Genomic DNA, 21,115 nt, shown 5'->3' with positions numbered 1-21,115 from the left:
AGATTCATTTAATAGAAATTCGTTCTGATTCTTATGCTTTGATTATATTTAGAATATTAAATTATCATATAGCCAGGCATGTACGTAGTTTACGCTTAATCTCTTTTCATTATTTTAGCACTTGTTTGTAAGAAATGAGTTTGCATATGCTCATTCGGGTACCGCGACCGAATTAATGCTCTCAAAAAATTATTTTATCGATTGAAATTAATTGAAAAGTCAAATAGAAGTAAGCATTTTTGCTACACTTCAAATTCGGTGAAACGTTATTTTCACTTCTGCATATCCCAAAGTTGGGTGAACTTTTGAGAAGAGAGGGTGTAGCTGCAGATGCCGGATGTCGCGTAATATCTTATTTCCGTTTGCAGATGAATGTATTATTATAATGCAATGGAATTTCGGGGTTGTAAAATGGCGAACATCAATCCATCCACTGAATAGAGTTTTTCAGCTTCTTGTGCAAACGGTATCTAATTTGGACAATTAACCCATGATAATGATTTGGAGCTTTAAAGTATACACATACATTTTAAATTATAATATGCCGTAAATTTTCATGCATAAATCTGGTATAAATGGAGATGGGAGAGCTTCAACTTGAAATACTCCATATTATAGCAATTATTCCCAACATTTAACTATTTTTTTTAAAATAATCATTCACTGCTTTTTATAACATTCAAATTCAATAAAATATAGGTTAAGTCTAAATTATTTCAAAGAAAAGGGGTAGGTAACTTTCGCAAACGCGTCTTCAATTCTATTTCTGTTAGATTCAGTTATATCTCTTATACGTTATTATTTAGCTAAAAATTTACTTTAATAATCATTCTACTCACTTAGATGATTATTTAATAAAAATCACTTTTAAAGACCCCATTTTAAAAACTATTGATGAGTTTGTATCACGGTAAATAAATTAAGCAATTATTAAAATGTTAACATCCTCGGTTTCTAGTCTTATCATATTCGTATTTGGGGGATAATATTCGTGTAACTCTTAGTACAATGTATGGTTGAACACGTAACCAAACGAAACAATTCTGACGTCTAGACCGACACTTTCTTTCAGGTTCACGCAGCTGACACTTGGCAACCTCAACGCAATGTTGTTTGGCGTGACTTGGAACGCCTTTGACGTCGAGAAAAGGAAGTGCACTCAAGATGTTCGCACAAGTTCGTTGAAATATGTTACCGCGACAATACCTCGGTAAATCTTTGCAATAGCTATTTAGGTAAGTTGGTGACTTTTTTATAGAATACTTACTTATGTGCATCACACAAGGTGATTTTCAGTGTCGAATTCCAAGCTCACATTGACGACGAAGATGCCGGCGAAACCTGAAATCTCAGCAACTTGGCCCAATCGCTTATGAGGCCATGGCTCGTCTTCCGTAATTCACCGCACTTGAAAGGTTTCATTGATAGCCGAATACCATTTAGATAAACCTACTTATACTCACTGCTTCACATGAGTTTCTATCTTCTTCTGTTTTCTATCACGATCAATGCCAACAATGCCTTTGCAATGGAGTCGGTGCGTAGACTCTTCGATTCGATTTTCAAACCATTAAATTCACGTTGATAACTTGATATGTCAATGTTATCAATGGATATTCGTATGATTGGCTAGTAATAGCAGGAAACGCAAATGTGTAGGCAAAGGAAATAGTAAAGTTTCTAGCAATAATTCAACAGGGGAGGGGGGCATACGCGTAAATTTCTTAGTATGTGAGCACTAGTAAAACGGTATTCCTCGAAGAAAGTATCATCAAAAGTCTTCGTCCAGACCCTTTGAGGGTCAAATTATCTCCTGTTTATATTTATCATAATGCTAGCCTCAAATTCTCTTATAAAGTGTTCACCTGATTCATAAAATCTAACGGTAATGAAGAAAGTCATTCAAAAGTAAATTTTTGAATCGCGTAGTACATAATTTGAGGTACATTTGGAAATATAAGATTTATTTTAAATGATATTTACTAAAATCATTTTAAAACGCTCAGCTGACGCCTGGAAATTAACGCTAAGTTATATTTATCGTTATTTCAGATTATTTTGCCTAATATATTCTTGTTTTTTTCTACGTTGTCGTTTTGATGGTTTGAGATATGCTCAGAAAAATCTATCTCTCTCTTCAAATCTATATCTAACTCAATTATTTAACTAATCTTATGTAAGCGAATTAAAATTTTCATTCAAATATAAAACGTTTCTCAAAACTTTTGAAATATATGAATTCTTCTTGAGATTTCACGGGAAATCAGGTTGCTTACTGCATACACTTCACTATATCAAACTGTAGACTGGTAACTTTATTCGTATTGTTATTCATTTTATTTTAGGATATTCAGATATTAAATAACGTAGCCACTAAAATATTTACATAAATTATTATAATAAATTTGATAAAATAAAGCATAAAACATTCATCAAAATCTTTACCTTATATTATGGTTTTAGGCCTGGTATAGAATGTACGAACGATCTGTTTACTTTTCATCTGATGCCGGAGAAATTCATGGATTCAAAAAAAGAAATGTATTGATTTGATGATGACATACTGCAGCTATGAAAAAGAAAAGTTGAGAAATGTCTTGAGAGAATATTGAGCGCATGTGCAGATCGGCATGTAAAACCGAAGTATGAAAATATTACGGCTGGTGTAAGAATGGAGCTTCTGAATGAATGGTTTGGATGAAGGCATTGTGTGAAATAAGGATGAGTGATGCAATAATAGCTGTCCAATCTTTAAATGGAAAAATGTGCAATGGCTACACGGAGAAGGAAGGTGAAATGCTTGTTTAATGTACATATATGCCCGTCTTTCCGTCCGCCAGCGATGCAGTGTTCCGGTCCGCGAGCCCAACAGATTTACAAAGATAAAGAGAAATGAATCGAAGTATTATTTGCTTGAAACAGAATTAGTTACGTGTTGTGATAACGAGAATCGGAAGAATCCTAGCATATTCTGTGCAAATGACTAAATAATTATACAATCAATGCGTTTATTAATGTATTTTGGCAGAATTTCGCGAGATATGGTAGGATGCGAGATGAAGGAATTAAATGTTGTGCGAATGCCGATAGTGGAAATATATAGTTTATTTAAAATTGGCTGTTTGTTAAAGACATAATTCTAGACCTTTGCATATGGAAGCGACACGGAACATAAAGCAAGATAGATATAAACATACATGCAGGGTAAAAGTGGTAGGCATGAGGTATTTGAGAAGTATTTTTCTCAGGATGATAGCTAGGTTAAGGAATGACTTAATCATGAAAGTATGTGAACCACACCAGTTTTAGAAAATTATGAATGGAAATCATATGCTTCGAATGTTGATCTTGTTTACACAATTGATGTGAATGTAATCACAAAAAACAGATAAATGTGATGAGAGTAAATGGTCCCTATTCAAATAAGAAAAAGCATGAAGGGTACCTTGGCATGTAGGTATGTTTCATTTCAGTCTAACCACATATATTATGTATTAATAATAGACTAACCGGAGCAACTAAAAATTATTTATTATGCTTTTGATATTTTCCATTTGCAAAGTTAGTAAGCAACTATAGGACTTTGTAAAAACACCTAGTATCAACGCAAGTGCTAAAAGAATTATTGTCAACGTTATCCTTTAGATTACATATGTTTTATACTTTACCATGCTACTAATTAAAATTACTCTAATCTGTATCAATTTAATAGACTTGATAAAAACTACATGTATCGGTATTCTTTTCTAGACCACAAATAGGCAATGTGAATGAGAGGTGGAAGCATCAATCTAGCCAGTTATAAAAATAAATATGAACGGCAAAATCGGGATGGACTTTATAATCCATACATTATAATAATCATAGATTTGCATAGTACTACTCGTGATTTCTTATCCGTAATTACCTAGGTGGTTGAGTTCTAGTGGTGCTTTAGCAGATAGGTATGTACTTAGGGGAATAACAATGCGAAGGGAAAACCTGAGACGGAAAAATTTCGGCGTGAGCGGAGTCTGAAATGTAAATCTTCCCTCAAGTGTCCCGTATTTATGGGACGATGAAGAAAAAACGAAGGAAGGAAGGAGGAGGCCTGCAATTGCTCGAGGACCGAAGCAATCAGCTCAAAATTTTTGCGGGTGACGACAGGCTCGATGTTCGGTAAACCAACAAACCCTACCTCCCAGTTCGTGCGCCACCCTGTCATTTCTGCGTCTGTCTCGAGATAGCATCGACTAAACATCCCCTGCCATTCACCCTTGGCCTTTCGTGAAGACTAATACAGATGTATCTGCGACACAAATCTTAATTATAGGCCCAGGAGGCAAGAGGATTGGGAATAGGAAGGAGGACGAGGCGGAGGAGAAGTGGTCTGCTGAGAATAAGTTTCGCGGGGGGGGGGGAGTTGAGAAACACCTGGAACAAAAAAAAAAGGCGCCACGTCCCTTCTGTAGGCCGTTCCTTTTTAAACTAGCTAACTAACACGGGGAGCGGGGCGCGGAGTCGTCCTTTTTCGGCCCTTCGCCGAATGAAAGTTCTCGGTTTGGTTGAGCAAATAGATGCCCCGCGTGAGATAATGGAATCTCGATGCATACTGCCCGGGCATATCATAACGTAGGTATGGATAGATACGCGAGTGTGCGAGTGTACTCAAAAAAGCTTAGTGGACGGGCTCCGTGCCTATAGATGATGGCATAACTTCTACTATCTGATTATTTTGATGCGTCGTCTTTTATGGCAGTTGTTGAGCTCGGATCGAGTTTCGTATCACACCGGATTTCCCATGAAAGATTATTGGTTAGGTTTGGCGAGCGTTAGTGGCTGTCCTCACGTCATCCATGACTTTCTTCTTTTGTCTGACAGCTTAATCTTCCTTTTCGGGCTTACCTACCTCTCTTGTCCAGTGCTCGGGAGAATTTTAATCGCTTAAGATTAGAATAATAGGTCGGATCGTGCTTGTAAATTCATGTCATTCTAATCTTATATCTCCGGCGAATCTGAAGATGACTGTTTTGCATTATTTTAAATGGCGAACATTCGGCAAGCGATTACTTTTGAATTAGTATAATTTAATCAATTCGAGATCGCGACAATCCTTGAAACATGTGTGTACTTGTTATCTAAATTGACCCATTGAAGCAGTTTTTATCAGAGCGTGAATACGAGATAACTACACTAATATGTACTTCGAAATTGTAGAATGTTTTTTCAAAATGATTTCTATGTCAAAGGAATAATGTAGGAAAAATGTGTTCGCCAATTCTTGAATTAATCATAGACACCGGTTACGCTTGTTTTCATAGAGTGGTTTTAATTTAAAATGTCGGTATTTCAAGAGTTGCTGTATTGACGTCATACCTATTAAGAACACATTTTGTATAGGTTCCTAAACGTTCTTTTATCGTTCAAAAGTGTTATTAAATTAGGATGGAGAATGATTAATAAAGTTAAATGAAAATAATATGATCTGCATGTGCATTGATGTACGACTGCGGACCTTTTCATTTTAGAATTTAGTCAAAATAAAATATTTTCCAAATAAGTTTTAACAATTTTGTACGAGCTTGTAAGTATCACGTGAGCTTATTAAGGTCGTTACGTATTATTCTGGTACTTATTATCATTTGAAGTGCTCTTTCTCATAGACGTGCTTGAAGTGCTTTACTTTATACCTGCCAGCTAGTGAAAATATTCCCTGCTAAATAGATTTGGTTGACGATAAAATGAAATGAAACCTTTCAAGACTTAAAAAGTTAATCAGGATTTATATATATATATATATATATATATATATATATATATATATATATATATATATATATATATATATATATATATGCATATATGCATATATGTATGTACGTATGTGTATGTATGCGTGTAAATCCTACATTACATTACAGTATTTCCATTCGCGTCTGAAATCGCCGAAGTGTGCTGATTGTATAATAACTAAGACAATGATTTTATTATCCATATTTACGCCTGTTAATGATTTTCCCTGATCTTTGAAAAGCAATGCTTTCATTCTGCAATAAAATTGCAACAAGTGAGCACCAATTTGAGGCGAAAAAGCAATAGTCATAGGCATTGTGAAATAGAAAGATAAGAATATCGCCATCCGTTTTTAAGCCGAGGGAAAACACGCAGAGGAGATTATCACGGCACTTAGATATCTTGACTTCCACCTTTCGTAAAACTCGCCTTTTGATACCAGCATATCTTTGCATTCTTGAGAGACATATTACAATTAATATTAAAAATCTGACTTCACTGAATAACGAAAGGGAAAAATATGAATCCGTTATTGAGGTAGTTTAGGCGCGTCAACAAAATGTTATCAGTACCTGTTTAAGTGTCATTTATCTTCCCAAGGTAGTTCACCTTCAGTGGACTAAATATATATATTTTTTATATTCCATCGGAAAATATCTAAATAGAATAAAATGAGCACATTCAAAATACTAAAAAAGGTACAACATGATTATAAATAATTACCTATATTATTATTTGACGAACTAAGAAGCACTGCAATTATGCCGAAGCTTGCGAAAAGATAACTAGTTAACTTATTAAATAAATACATGAAAGTAATCATGACGACTCAACAAGTCGGAGATGGAAACAATTTTTAACGGTAATTTCTAGTATTGATGATCGCTAATCATAATCGTGAAAATTGATTAAAAATACAATTAATTTCATCATTAGCTTCTCAAATAAATTCGAGCTACATTATGTAATTAAAAAAGTTCCTTTGAAACTAACTCACGGGAATAAATATCGTTAAGGCTTCCCTTAATCACATGAACACATTTGAAATATTCTCTTCCCCGTTTCATCCATGCATTTCCAGCGTTGAAGGCGGTGGGAAAACGAGGAAGTCGGTAGAAGACTCGGGTATCGACTAAGCAGCAATCTCGCGTCACCCGCCGCCCCGGCATCGTCGGGAGAGTGGCCCGAGATGGAGGGCTCGGCGGCCGGCGAAGGATGAAGACAAGGACCCGCTTAAGCGGAGATCGAGCGAGGGAAGTAAGGAAAGGCAAGGCGACGGAAGATAAAAGGTGAGGCAGATGTAATCGCGTGCACAAATCAGTGGTGGAATCCGCGGCGAAAAATGTCGAAACGAGCACACAAGATGGGGAAAAGATGAACGCGGATTAGAAGTTTTATGTCTTAGCCCCGGCGACGATTATTGCCTAATTGGTGCGGGGGATCGGGAGGAGGGTTTGTGACCCGGTCCAAGTTTTCGGAAGTGCCCTCAGGCGTATCAGCGATAAAAAAGACATATAATAAAGATTCTCTTTTTCATCTCATTTTATTTTTTAAAATACATCCTTTTGACCCACGACTTCTGCGATGGGGGACCGAATGAATAGACTAGAAGTGGACTCAGGCACGGCAACATGTCGTAAGAGCTCCCACGCTCTCTCTCTCGCATGGTCGCTACCCATGGGAAAACGTCTTGACGTCTGAATCGACTGCATATGAGTGCGAAGAGAAGCAAGTGGGAAAATATTACAGGGTGGGCCCGGGCGGGGAGGGAGCATGGGTCTATTTCGTGGACGATGAGGACGGGGGGTCAATCGGGAAAACGGGGTGAAAGTTCTGGGATGGGTGCGGTGAGAAAATAGGAAGAGCGTCTGCATCGAAATGTTTCCATATAACGCACGGAGGTGAGGAAGGGCGGGATGAGAGGTATGTGAATAGGATTGAAGGCATGGAAAAATAACCACCACCCTGTTCTCCGACGCCACTATTATTTTCTCTCCTCTAAAGACCCCTTATCTCACTCTCTCTCTCTCTCCCGTACTTTATCCCACCTACCTTGACTATCACCTGCCCCCCACAATCTGACCCCTTCTCCTTCCAAGGCCCTAATCTTTCTCCTCTAGCATCCCCGCATGTGCCCGGAGCACCCGCTGCCATTACCCCGAAAAATGAGACGGGAGTATATCGTCACCGGGCGCGCGACGTGTGCGCTCCGGACCTCCGAAAACATCGACTCCCCGCTCGCCTATCTATATCTCGGCATCTCCATCCCATCTCCTTGCATATACAGACACACACACACACGAACACACAAGACACACACACAGGCACGCTCAGACACGTACCTTCTAACACGGCATGTATCACCCTCTCGCTTCTTCTCCTCTCCCTCTCTCTCCCTTTTTCACCCTCTCTCCTTCTTCGTCCTCTCTTCCTCCTCCTCTCTTCCGCCTCCTCTCCGTAAAGGGCAGCACGGCCGACGATCCATCTTCTCGTGATCCGACGAACCCTTTCGTGAGGCCATTGGGCGGCCTGGTTCACCCTCTGGCCGCGCTGTGGCGCTCGGGTGGCCGACGTGAAAGGAGCGCGAAGGGGGGTTGGAGAGGGAGAAGTGGAGGGGAGCTGCTTTTCAACAGCCCCCTCTTCGCTTCCCCCGTCCTTGGCTACGCCCTCCCCTCTCCCTCTTCGCGGCCCCTCCCCGTCCGTCCCGCTCTCCCTTCCCAGTCCCCGAGACCCTCCTTCCACGCCAGGGCAGCGTTCTAAGAAGGGGCGGTGTCATCTTGAACGCTCGCTCCGTGGCCTCCCAGCGCTCCCACCCCCCCTCCCCTCCTGGTGCGCGAAGGGGGGGGTTAGAGAGGGAGACCGTGTGGCTCCGCCTACTGAGGCCCCCCCCCGCGCAAAACCCCTCCACTCCTTCACCGAACCTCCGGCGGCGTCGCACAAACCCGCATCCCGTCTTCGTTCGTCCCTGCCTCTCTCCGCTCGCTCGCTTGCTCTCTACTCTCCCGACGCACGGCGACGAGGTTAATGCAAACGCGCGTACACATGCGTGCGTAATTTTGTGATAAATTCGTGTATGATCGTGTGCAGGCGTACGTAAACACGAGCTGGACGCAAACGGAAGGGGTAGAACGGGAACGCCCGGCGTTGGTGTCGGCGGCGGCCGGCTAAGTCTGCTGGATGGCAAAACTCTGGGCGGGCCGGTTAAGGTGGCGGTGGCGGGGAGTAAGAAAGAGGGAGTCCTTCCGCGGGGAAGACGTCGCTGCCGGTGGAGGCGGGCGCAAGTAGGGGGGCGGAGGGGTGAAGGATGGGGAGGAGTCCGGTGGGAGGGATCCACGTCTCAGGTGCGGGGACCTCTGGGATGGGAGGATGCAAAGGAAAGGGGGGTGAGAGGCCACCCCACCACCCTCTTTGAAGGTTATGTTGCTTTGTTTGCGCTCTCGCGGGGGAGTGCGGGGTTTTTTTCGGCGAGAGAGAGGGGCAAGAGGACTAAATAAACAAGGCTCTTCTTCCATCGCTTCCTTTCTTTTTCTTTTGTCTCCTTTCCCACCCGCTTCCTCCCCTGGCGTCTCAGGGGCGGCGAGAATGCCCTCTCGCCCCACCCGAATGAAGTTTTAGGTAATGCCCATGGGTTTTGGAGGATTTTTGCGGGATCGGATCAGTGTGAAGGGAGTGGGAAGTCAGTCATCCGGCGTGGATATCCGTCGAGGTAATTTCGGGACGCGCTGCGTACCTATATCGAGGGGTTCCGAGGCCTCGTGCCTGCTATCTTCGTGGGAGGCACAAGATAGCCGAGGCAGAATAAGTATAGGGTACGCAGGTTTATTAGGGTGAGGGCAATTAGGGCAATGGAGGGAAAAAATAAATGATAACGACGGAGAGAAATCATGATCTCTCCCATACTAATATTGGATTTTGCTGCTTACTTATCGCTACATATTGATGTAAGCATTTCCTTGCCAATCATTGTGCCAATTATCTTGATAACCGCAGTAGAAAGGTTCCAAGTTCACAGTTTAGTAACTGTCCAATGCATGTGACGCTAATAAAATGCTTGCTTGGTTATCAAAAGAATTTAAGCCCCTAACTATTTATTTATTGAAGAATCAAAAAAAATGGCGTATGTGAAACTAAATAACACATTTAAGGTCTAATCACCTTATAAATACGTATGCTAAAGACAAGATATTACAGTGTAATTTAGTGATCATAAAGGGCAATGATATATTTGATGGTAGGTAAAACCTTTATATTTGGTTCTAAGGAATATTTGGTTCCATCATTTATATTTTTACAAGTTAACATTTGTGAAAAGAAAAAACCTGTTACAGATTGTTGATACGTTGATATGAAAATTTTGAAAATGTGGGCATTTTCAATACTTTGTTATCTATCTAATGTATCGAATGAAGAAAAATATATGGAATTTTTCCGATGCTGGTGCATTGAAACAATACGCAGCAGGAAATGAAAACAACAACTATAATAGTTCTCACAAAATGTCAAGGGATGAACATGATATTTATATGCTGGAGAGATTTCAATTAAATGCGTTGGTAAGTTTGAAGGCCAAAACTGGCCTTTGTAATTCTGCGGTGACTCGGTAATTTTCTTGAACTCAGCTCATGGGTCCTCTTCGCGTTTGATCTCATCCGTGAGGCAGGCACTAAATGAGAAAAATAATAAATATCTACTTCTCGAAGCTCCTCATCCGCACGCTTTGAATTTTCGGAGCCTGCCTCAGTCGCTTGAACCAATCTGACTCTCCTATCGGCGCCGTCTTGCATTACGCAGGCAACGGCAATGTCGTAGTCGCTTACGTTCGGACCCATCTGTGTTAATTCATTTTCGACGGTTCTTCTAACCGCGGTGAAACTAACAGCATGTGATGGTATTTGTCGCAATGCGATGAGGACTGATGATGCTGTAGGAAATGGTCTAAGATAACACTGCGCGAGTGAGTCTGAGCGTGATCCCTCTTGCGTTGAGTAAATTTGATGTCTTTAGTGGTCTCCGTGTAATGTGTGAAGGAAAGATCTCTTTTCACCAACGGTTTTTCAATAAGTTGGCTTTTGTTTAAAGATGAATCACCAGTCGCAGTCGTCACCTGAGAAAATGTTACATAAATTACTCCCAACTGACTTACTAAGGATATTCCATTTTTTTGTGTGTAACTCTTCTGACATGCTCATAACTATTATATATTTAAACAAGGGCTGGAAACGTCAGTCCTGCACATGGTTGTTAATTCACACCGCCACCTGGTGAACGATAACCCATGTATTCATAGTACAGTGATTCCATTATGCTCATAGTAAGTTCATTTCGGTGATATTTAGCTTGGCAAAGGTTTAAAACTGACGCTTTGTCTCGAAAAATGTTGATATTACAGAAACTTAAGTTTAAGAGTGACCTCGTCCTAGAAGCTTGTTCTCATACATGAACTAATGAAGTAAGTGCCTTCGAATTGCGGAGTAATTTATTGAAAGGTGTTTGGATGTATTCAAAGATTGTTTTAATTCATTTTCTTTAGTTTCATGCATAAAATAATGTATTCAACATCTACCCTTAAGTTATAGACATTACACAATGGTAGGGGTTATGGATCGATTTAAAATACAAAATAAACATGTTGTTTAACTTTAATTTTGTTTTTCGTGCTTATCAATAGCTACAAAATTACCCAGAAGAAAATATCCATAGTTAATCACCTTTAAGGATATTAGGCAGGCCTAGTTTAGATCCCAGCAGATTTTTTTCGATCTGGTGAAATCTTCTGCTAAGCAGACTGTACGGTGTTGCTAAATGGAATTCTTGAACTCTAATTAACTGATTCAACCTCCAGCATGAATTCGTTGAGGACAGATGATGATGATGATGTTTGGTATTTTTTTACCGAGTAAATTTAATTTAGATTAAATTAATCGTTTTTGCGCGAAAAATTAGTAAGTGCATATCTTATAACTTTCAGATTAGTCACGCCAAAGTCCCTAGGTTCTCGATATTTATTTCACGTTTTTGAACCTATTTTGTAGAATTTCAAAGTAGGTATCGGTATATTTGCGAGATCAGCCATAGCAGCCGTCTTTAACGGAACCATAACCTTGTATTCGCCTAGTAATGTGCTAGGTACTTCCTTGTAGTCGAACTCTTCAAGGATCAGGTGTGTTAAACTATATTTTATTTGCAAAAGAAACACTTGGTTTTTCCACATAAAATATTGTGGAAAAACCAAGTGTTTCTTTTGCAATTATGTATCGTTTCCACAAAGTGACGCCTGAAGTTATCTCCTTTATATTTTATTTATTTATACGTGTACTAATAATTTCATGATGTAAAATTCCTACATACACGAGTTGATTTAGATGATGTTAATCTAGCTTAGTGCAAGTTCTGTTATTATAAATGAAATGAGCCAAAAGAGTTTCTCAAAACTTAAAGTAAGTATATTATCCATGTCAAGAATACCTATGTGTGGTTACTTCGAAGTTCTTAAGATATTTTCAGTAAAAACAACAGTTAAATTTTCATTATAGAGTTTCTAATTCAATTTGTTGGAAGTAATTCTCATGACAACACCGATGTGGAAAAATATCAAAGACACTGAAGAACACAACAAGGCCAAGGGATTTCAAAATGATGTACCACTGATAGCTCCTCTTAAGAATGACTCGATCCACTTATTCCATAATGTTTTCTCGCTAGGACTAAAGATTAACATCTCTCGCGCTAAGTGCATTGCGCTCTTCATCTAATCCATCGGCTCCATCAGCGTTTACCTACTTGTAATCTGGCCCTTCCCCCTTATATACTTACGTCGAGGGCAGTTCGATATCGTCCCCAGTGGATGGACCTAATCTTTAAACTCCGCCGCCGCTCGGCCTGCCCCCCAATCGATACCACGGCCAGTGTAGCAGTTCCTCCTCCCACGCCCTCCTCGCCATTCTCCCCCCCCCACCCTCACCCTCTGCCCGCTCGACTTCCCTCCACCAAAATCCGAACTGAAACGCACTCTCCTCAGCTCTCACCGACTTTTGGGCGAAGACCACGCGGTGACCCCCTAACCCCCCCACCCCCTTAGTGGACGCCAACCCACATAGAAACTACAACCTGATGTAGTCTTGTAGGCACATGAGAAGGCATGACTATCGCTCTGTAACTTCCCAAGGGTCTTCCGAGGGTGTCGCGTGGCGTGTCATGCACTGTCACCGCCTTTAAAAGATTACCATATTGCTACATAATTCCCCTTTGTGACGCGTTTCACCTACATCGTGTGGCACATTACGTAAATGGGTCAAAGTTGGTAGTTGCCTATTGCTCGAAATGTTTTGAAAAGATAGAGAAAGCGTTCGCGGGGGCTGAAGTGAGCAAAATTAATTAAGCCTCTGCTCAATCCGTCACATTAATAAAAATGCTTTCGTTTCTAAAAATATCTTCGATATTTAATAGGTGCATATAATATCGAACTATGTATGTATGCCTCAAATTTAACCTAAAACTATTGTATAATGCTAAAACTTATTTAATCCATTCGAAAATGTATGATATCCATACAAGTGTTACTACAAATTATACTTATCATTAATAATTAGACATATTGTTTTGAAATCAAATAAATCTCGCAAACGCCTGTCCACTTCCTTTTCTCAGGTATTCAAAATGAGCATTGTAATCAATGTCACCTTCATTGACCTAAATGAGGATTGATGTCAAATTGAATTACACTATAAGGCCATTAGAGCTATTTCGATAAGAGGAAAGATGTATGACCCGCATGGAAGTATCCTACTTATTGGTTTAAAAAAATAGTAAGGTGCTCGCGATGTTTTAAAGCTGTGATTCATATTAATCCCAATTAAAAAAATTGTTTTGCATATGAAATTCAATGAACTCTCTTCCAAATGTTTAATATCAGGTTTGAAGTGATAAACTTCTTCATAATTAAATATGAAGAATTTATTAACTTTCAAGAAAAATTCCCAGCTCGTATCAACCATTATGATATACCTAATTGTTCATGGAGTCTTACAACCTAATCAAATCCATTTCCGCTGGTCTACATCATTTTATTTTTCCATCCGATAATTTGTAGTACTTGACGCACACTATTACGGAAAATATGAATGCATAATGAAATTGAGTATTCAATTCTTCCAAGATGAAAAGCTGTTGATTGTAGAATAGTTATAGGTATTTTTTGCGTGACACGAAAAGATTCTCATTCACAGTTATTCATTTCTAATTTAGTCAGAATGAAAGGTAGGCAGGTGTTCAGTCATCAGTCTCGCGGAGGACTGAGCTTTTTCCTTTTGGAATTCCATTTTTTTGCTACGGGAAAACAGACAAGTCACTTAATAATAGAACATAACCGATTATTATCCAATCCAGCCGAATATTTGGCTTAAAACTTGGTTTCATATTGTGTGAGTTGGAAATATCAATAAGCTATGGATGACAAATCATACCCGTTATGGATGCCAACTCATTTTCCATTATAGGTGCATTTTTGATGGGTACCTAGTTGACTCCATGACCTAAGAGTGGTCATGAAATAAAAGGATTTTTATAAATTTACATGATAAATGCATTCGCTGATTCTGGACGGATGACGTGCACTTATTAGCTTGTTGGCTTTCAAGCTCTTGTAAATTATTTTCTTCAAGTTCATCAAAGTGAAAAATCTGAGCGATGATAATCTAGGTGAAAGATTAGGACCATCGGAACATTATGAATGTTTTCTGCTTAAAGTTATTACAAAATCTGTATGTTAGGATTCCATCATATTGTGAATTCGATGCGGCATTAAGGTAATATCACTTCACATTCCCAAATTTTGATGCCCTAATTCAGATAATTTACTTCGTTTGCTGCTATTTCCATTGGTAGTTTCTCTTGATGGCTGCATATATTATCCGGGGAAACACTTAAATGCTCATGTTATTGATAGATTACCATTAAGTAGGTATACATTTTCTCAATGAGAATCCACGGAAGGAGGTAAACAGTTGAAACCGTTCTCATTTTAGCGCCAAGTGATGAAAGTAAAGATGCAATGGTGTGATTGACTGTGGTTTTGAATTGGCATAACATATTAAAGCACTGATTGCAGTTAACTCAACGAAATATGGCCGCCACGAGTCCATATAAATTGTGTTATGAACAATTTAGATGCACATTCGGTATCCGGAGATACACGTAATCAAATTCGCAAAGTTAATCAACCAATTGCCGTTTTGATAGGTCCATTTTGGGTTAAAGGAATAAGGTTGCCATTTTTTTCTCAATAAAATAATTAATTCTGATGAAATATATAATGAAACATGGGTCAATCATTCTTCGCTGTTTAATATGTTTCTTCGGTGGAGTTAATTTTTCATTTCGTCAGGAAAAATAAAATTGCCAACTGAATTCATAAAATTATAAGACATTGGTGGACATTGTCGTTATTCAAGAATCGTCATTGGAAATCGACGTAAGGTAATTATTTTCTGCTGTAGCAAATTGTCGAAACAGTACATTGTCCTTGGGTACCAATCGGATGTAACTAAAAATAGAAAATCACTATGAAGGAAATTCTTTTGTGTTGTGATTAGTCAATATAAGTTTAACAAAAGGAAGAAAGAAAACGAAAAAGAAAGATTGATATAGGTTAATTTTATTTTTAGGCTTGATTATGCATAAGTTTTGGTATGATAACCAAAACACCATAAAATAATGAAACATTATTTCTTACTCCACTTTCCTATTCAAGACGAATTCGAAGCATAAGGTAGCATTTACTTTTAATATTTTTCTTAACATACTCTAGACTATTGATCACCAGAGGTTATTCTTTGTTCAAACCTATGGGTAGTTGTATTAGTATCTTTAAATATAATTTTAAATTAATCTCTGGGCGATGGGAAGAAATACCAGAGAAATAAATTGCGAAAGCAACCTTATTTTAGATTGTTACAGGACTGTGATGTTTAATATCTGGTAATAGATGATTCAGCCTCTGGTCCAGCTTGAAATCTCTCTGAATGTGGAATTGACGAGCTAATAACCCTTAGAATGCGAAACAGGAAAATCGCGAGCGCTTCCAGCTTGACCACTGGCTGATCGGTGAAGTTATCAAGAAATGGAAACCGATAAAAAATAGTTATTTCTGTCATAGTTCGCCGAGGTTCGCTCAAAAACACCACAGAACTTCGTGACTCGAATGCAGAGGGGTGCGGTGCACGTAAAGGTTTTCTTTTTTCTAGATCTCCCGTCCTAGCCCTATAATCTTCTCCCACCAGATGGGGCAGGGCGGGGGTATCCGCCCCAGCGGAGTCGCTCGATGCCCCGCCGTCCCTCTCGCTTGCCTGACCCCCTGCCTCCCAACCAGGGGCCTTCATCTCCCAAATCCGTCCAAGAGAAACCCGGACGCTCACCATAACCCCAATCACCTGCCTGCCTGCCTATTCCCGAGCGTGAGGGAGAGGAGAAATACCAAGGGTTCGAGCTAATACTCAAACTTTACGTGAAACGTATCGACGACGTGCTGATCGTTTGACTCTCGCCGATATGTCTCTACGGTTTTTAGAATTTTTTCGCGGATCCTTTGAACCTGGCTCTTATTTTCGGGATTTTATTTGCTCCTAAATGTCAGTAATTCCCGATATGGTAAATGTGTAAGATTTTGAAATGTTTATGAAATATCTTTTCATATTACGATTATATATTTTTTTTAATACGTTTACATTTTATTTAGCCTTTGGGCAGCACTAGAGATTTCTAAAAACCTTTTCTCCGTGTGCGTATAGCAATTGATTCACGAGATATTAAACGCCACTGAGTGAAAACCTTAGTTGGTTTTGACATTTTCGCCATTCAAGCAATCTTAAAGGTATTGTTTTAAAGGCTCATTGTTTTTTTTCTTTCTGCCACATACCATTGTTTTATAATTCTGCTTTATTTGAAGTAGGTGGTTGCGCTGAACAACCACTGGTAAACCGAACGCCGAGGTGATCTCCGGTACGTTGTGTTTTACGCAAAACAAGTAGGATTCATCCGTAACCCTAGAAGCATCGCGTGACCTCCTGATGGCGAATCTCGGATAAATGGTTGTGGGCGAGGATAGAGTCCACGAAGCCGAGGGTGGTCGATCGAGTCTCTTCTGGGCTAACCAATGGGCGTGTTTTTCAAAGCCTATCACAATATATACATTCATTCCCTCATTAGTGCCACTGATCTTTGTTTATTAAATGGAGAATGATGATCTAAAATTTAGACATTAACAGATTATATAAAATATTTTTACAAAATACTCATGTATGTATATGATAATATTGTGTTATTCCCTACAAGATGTGGGCCGCACCACACGACAAATATCCTATCAGTGAACCAATATGTATTAACAGAATCACAATAATCCATAACTAATATCGTCATAAAATTATTTTATCATACACTAGTGTCAAAAATACTGGCTAGCTTTGACAAATTCAAAGCGGTTATACACTCTTGGCGAGTGATTTCTTCACAGTGGATGAAAACTTTTCTCGTACTGCTTCTGACCTTTTTTTATATGTATTACTTCCCGCATGTATTACATATTCTTCTTGACGAGGTCCACTGTATCTCGAGCTTAACGCTCGATAAATTATTATTGCTGCTATACCTCTAGTCGTTCGTGTTATTCGGGACGGAGAATTCATTCCCAAGGGTTCGGATAGCGAATTAGCAGATCCCGTCCCTCCTATCCCGAACGCCCCGTGCTCGCAACTCTCCCCCCTTTCAGGACGCCGCTTCCGATATCGCCGCCGGCGCCACGAGATTCGAACAATTTCACCCCCGCACCCGATGAGCGCCGTAGGCGAGGCGCGGAGGACTGCGTTTGTTCGACATCTCCCTTTCGTCTGACGTTCAGCGCGGACCCAACGAACTGCTCGATAATGTTGCCCTTCCAGGGTGCGGCCAACACTTTTCTGAGCGCATCCTGAGAGTGGACTCGAGGACATTAATTGGAAAGGATTCCCGCGTGAGGAGAAACTCAGGAGGATTGCGGGCAGACATTCGAGTAAGCACTTCCATGTGGGCGTCTTCAAACATTCACTGCCGCCATCCATTCCCGCTCGTCCTCCGCGGTGGGATTTCTCGCAGTCTTGTCATCTCGCAGGAGAGAGAGAGGAGGAGAGACTGGGCGCCCGGGAGGAACCGAAGAACAATCAACCGCGGCGCATCGCGGGGAAACCGCGAAGACGCATTTCCGCCCCCCGCCATCCTTCCGGAATACGGGGAAGAAGTATCCCCGAAGCGATGCGATACCATCGTCTTTAAGAGGACGCCGCCGACACATTAAGGGGAGCCGAATGGGTACCACTTGCGTCTCTACCGAAAAATACCACATCGAGCCCGCGCCCTCAACCTTCTACTACGGCACCATTCGCTTGCTTCTTTAGCTAGGCTTTCGAAAACGGTGATCGCAACGACGGAAAACTTTTTCGGAAAAGTCTCCTCATTCCTTGACGGAATATACCCCGAGGGAGCAGAGAAATCTAGAAGAGGACCTACGACGCCTACGGTATTTTTTTTAGTTTTCTATTTTCGAAGCAGGGAAAGTTGGAGAGAGTGAGCGAATGAGAGAGGGAAAGAGGGACTGAAAAGGGATTGGAAAAATTCTACCTCCCCCTCCCCCATCGCTTCGATGCCAGCACAAAAGAAGGAAGGAGAGCAATCCTCGAGGAAGGGCGAAAAGAAGAAGTTTCCGCTTTTTTGAGAAGAAATCCAGACCCTTCCTCCATCCCTCCCTTTTACAGAGTCTGGACGAGAAAATAGCGCCGGTCGCCCATTTTATTATAAGTACCGCTCCTGCCTCTCCCTCAGCCCCCACTCCTGCTTCCATTTCACACCACCGTCACCACCCCGGCCTGCCCCCCAATCGGCAAAAGGCCCCCCCGTCCACCTCCCTCGACAACGGGCCGCAAGACACGAAGGATAGAGAGGCAGCCTCCTCCGTGAACACCTCGCCATTGTACTTGCCGTTCCCTCTCTCTCCCTTTCCTTCCTCCCTGCGACTACTCCCTCTTCCCGCCCCTCCGCTCGCCGTCCAACCCTTCCCCCGCTCCCGCACGCCGCCCCGCCTCCCACCGCTACTCCGTCCCGCCCCACGACTCTCCCATCCCCTGCCAGCTCTTCACCCCGCCCACCGCCCTCCCCTCCGAATCCCCTACCACCTCTTTCCCCTCGCAATACCGCCCCTCTGAACCCCCGCTGCCCCCTACCCACTCTAGGGTGGGCCCCCTCCATTCCCCACCGCCAGCCACCTCTGTCCCCCGCCCCTCCACGTCCGTCGCCTACGCCGCCACGGCCGCGCGTCGACCTGTGAAAAACACGCCTAGGCCGCCTCCCCATTGGTCGCTCGCCCGCCCGGCGACCAATCCGCGTGGCGCTCCCTCATTAACACGAGGCCCGGGTGTAAAACCCGTCGGCTGTCGTATAGTTTCCCCACACCCTCGGTCGGTGAAGGAGCGAGGCGAAGGCGGAGAGAGTGGGCGAGCAAGCGAGCGAGTGAGAGAGAGAGGGAGAGGGAGGAAGCGAGCGAGAGAGGGACGGCTGACGCGTCACGCGTGTGTTTTGTGAGTCGGGCGGACGAAAGGAAAGGAGTGAGGAGAGTGACGGCAGCGGCGAGAGCGAGCGATAGAAAGAGGCAGGCGGCGAAGCGGTACGGCGGCCAGCGCGGGTGGGCAAGCCGGTCTCTCCGGTGTGTTCCTGTGCGGTGCGCGATCCCAGGAAGACTGCTCTCTTTACCCGCACGGCTCGGCCGGGAGGCGAGGCTGTGGAACGCCGGGAAAACGACCGCCTGGCTCCCCTAGCGAGATCGCACGCATCGGCACTCATATACACACAGACACGCACGCGGGCTCGACGAAAGCAATCGTCGCCGCTACGAGTGTGAAGCAGAAGTCTTTCTCTCTCTTTGCTCGCTGGATTTTTTTCGCCGCCCCCCCTGTTGCCCCCCCAACGACACATCTTTTTCCCTCTCTTCTTTGTCCCTCGCCGTAAGCGCGCGATCAGGAGGGTGGTGGGTGGGTGGGCGGACGAGAAACGGAGGGGGCGGTGGTGGGGGAGCGAGGAACGAGTCCGGGGGAGGTCTACGTGTGAGTTTGTGTGTGGGGTGGCAAAAGAGGGGGTGGGGAAAGGGGAGAGGGTGTGAGAGAGGTGGAGGAAGTGACAGAGAGGCAGTGCGCGGGGTAGTTTTGGGGGTGGAGGCAGATGGTGCGAGTGCTGTATGGTGGTGGTGGTGCTTGGCCGTCCTCGTGAAGCGAAATCCAAAATATCGCCCGAGTGTTCTTCCCATCGGTGGTGCGGCGGCGGTGGTGGTACCTTGCCGCGCCTTTGCCGTCACTCCCACTACGCTCCTTCCCTCCATCCGCGGCGGAGAGTGGTGCGTCGTCACGGGCGGGACACGGCCTGTATCCTCCTTCCCTCCCCACCCCCATTCCCGTCCGCGACGCTAAACAGTCACGGCCGCAGGAGAAGAAGCTGCGCCCCCCCCGCGAATATGTTCTGTGCGTGAGGCGGAGTTTGTGGTTCGTAAGTCCGTTCGTCGATCCGGGAGAACCGGAGCTCCCCTCCGAGGTGTACCTGACTGTGATACATACGACGAGAAAGATCCGAAGACGATCCTCACTGTGAATTGATTCTGTGCATCTCCGGGAAAGGAAAGCACTGTCTTCGCCCGAGGAAAGAGGCGAGCGAAATCGCGAAGTGACCGAAAAATGTTTCCTCGGGCTTCGCTCACGTGATTCACGGTGTTGTACACAGAAAACTAGACTAAGAACTCGTAACACGAAACGGGCGCGATTCATTTCCTGACATCTAGTCAAGGGGTCAACAGTGTCACCGGCCCGGGATAACGTTGTCTGAGGCCCCATCGTGGTCCAACACCCTGGTGGTGTTCGTCCGTGGGAGAGAGAGGCACGAGAGCGTACCGCCGTCCCCTCGTCTACCCCGGCGAGAGCGGGCGCGCCGGCCGGCGGAACCGCTCCGCCCGCCGGTAGCGGCGGGCTCGTTGGCCGGCGAAGCGTCGAGCGAGAGCGCGGACTCTTTGGCGCGGGCCGTATCCGCGGCGGCGCGCGGCGCGAGACCGGGGCGTGATCGGCCGGGGAGATTGCAACTGGACGGGCGACACAGGACTTCCCCATGAGATTCGACCACGCGGAGGACGTCGTGCTCCCCCCTCCTCCTCCCGAGATGGCTTACCATCCTTTCCTGCTCCAGAGGCCCACGGATTTCAGCGTCAGCTCCCTGCTCACCCAACCGCAGGCGTACTTTCCGGCTTTCGCCCTGGGCCATCACTCTGCGGCGGCGGCGGCCG

General features: G+C 43.1%; 1 protein-coding gene across 1 annotated transcript in view; it reads left to right on the top strand.

Moving 5' to 3' along the window:
• The first annotated feature begins 20,825 nt into the window (after nt 1–20,825).
• bi (T-box transcription factor bifid) overlaps nt 20,826–21,115 on the top strand; it is a 410,155-nt gene continuing 409,865 nt past the window's right edge. Inside the window, exon 1 of the mRNA XM_071591843.1 lies at nt 20,826–21,074. Within this exon, the coding sequence (XP_071447944.1) occupies nt 20,941–21,074 (134 nt within the window). The 5' untranslated portion in view covers nt 20,826–20,940. The remainder of the gene's footprint in view (nt 21,075–21,115) is intronic.

Source organism: Hetaerina americana, unplaced genomic scaffold, assembly GCF_022747635.1.
Source record: "Hetaerina americana unplaced genomic scaffold, ioHetAmer1.1.p SCAF_5, whole genome shotgun sequence".
Lineage (NCBI taxonomy): Eukaryota > Metazoa > Arthropoda > Insecta > Odonata > Calopterygidae > Hetaerina > Hetaerina americana.
Note: the sequence above shows the minus strand (reverse complement) of the source record. Positions and strands in the feature narration are given on the sequence as shown.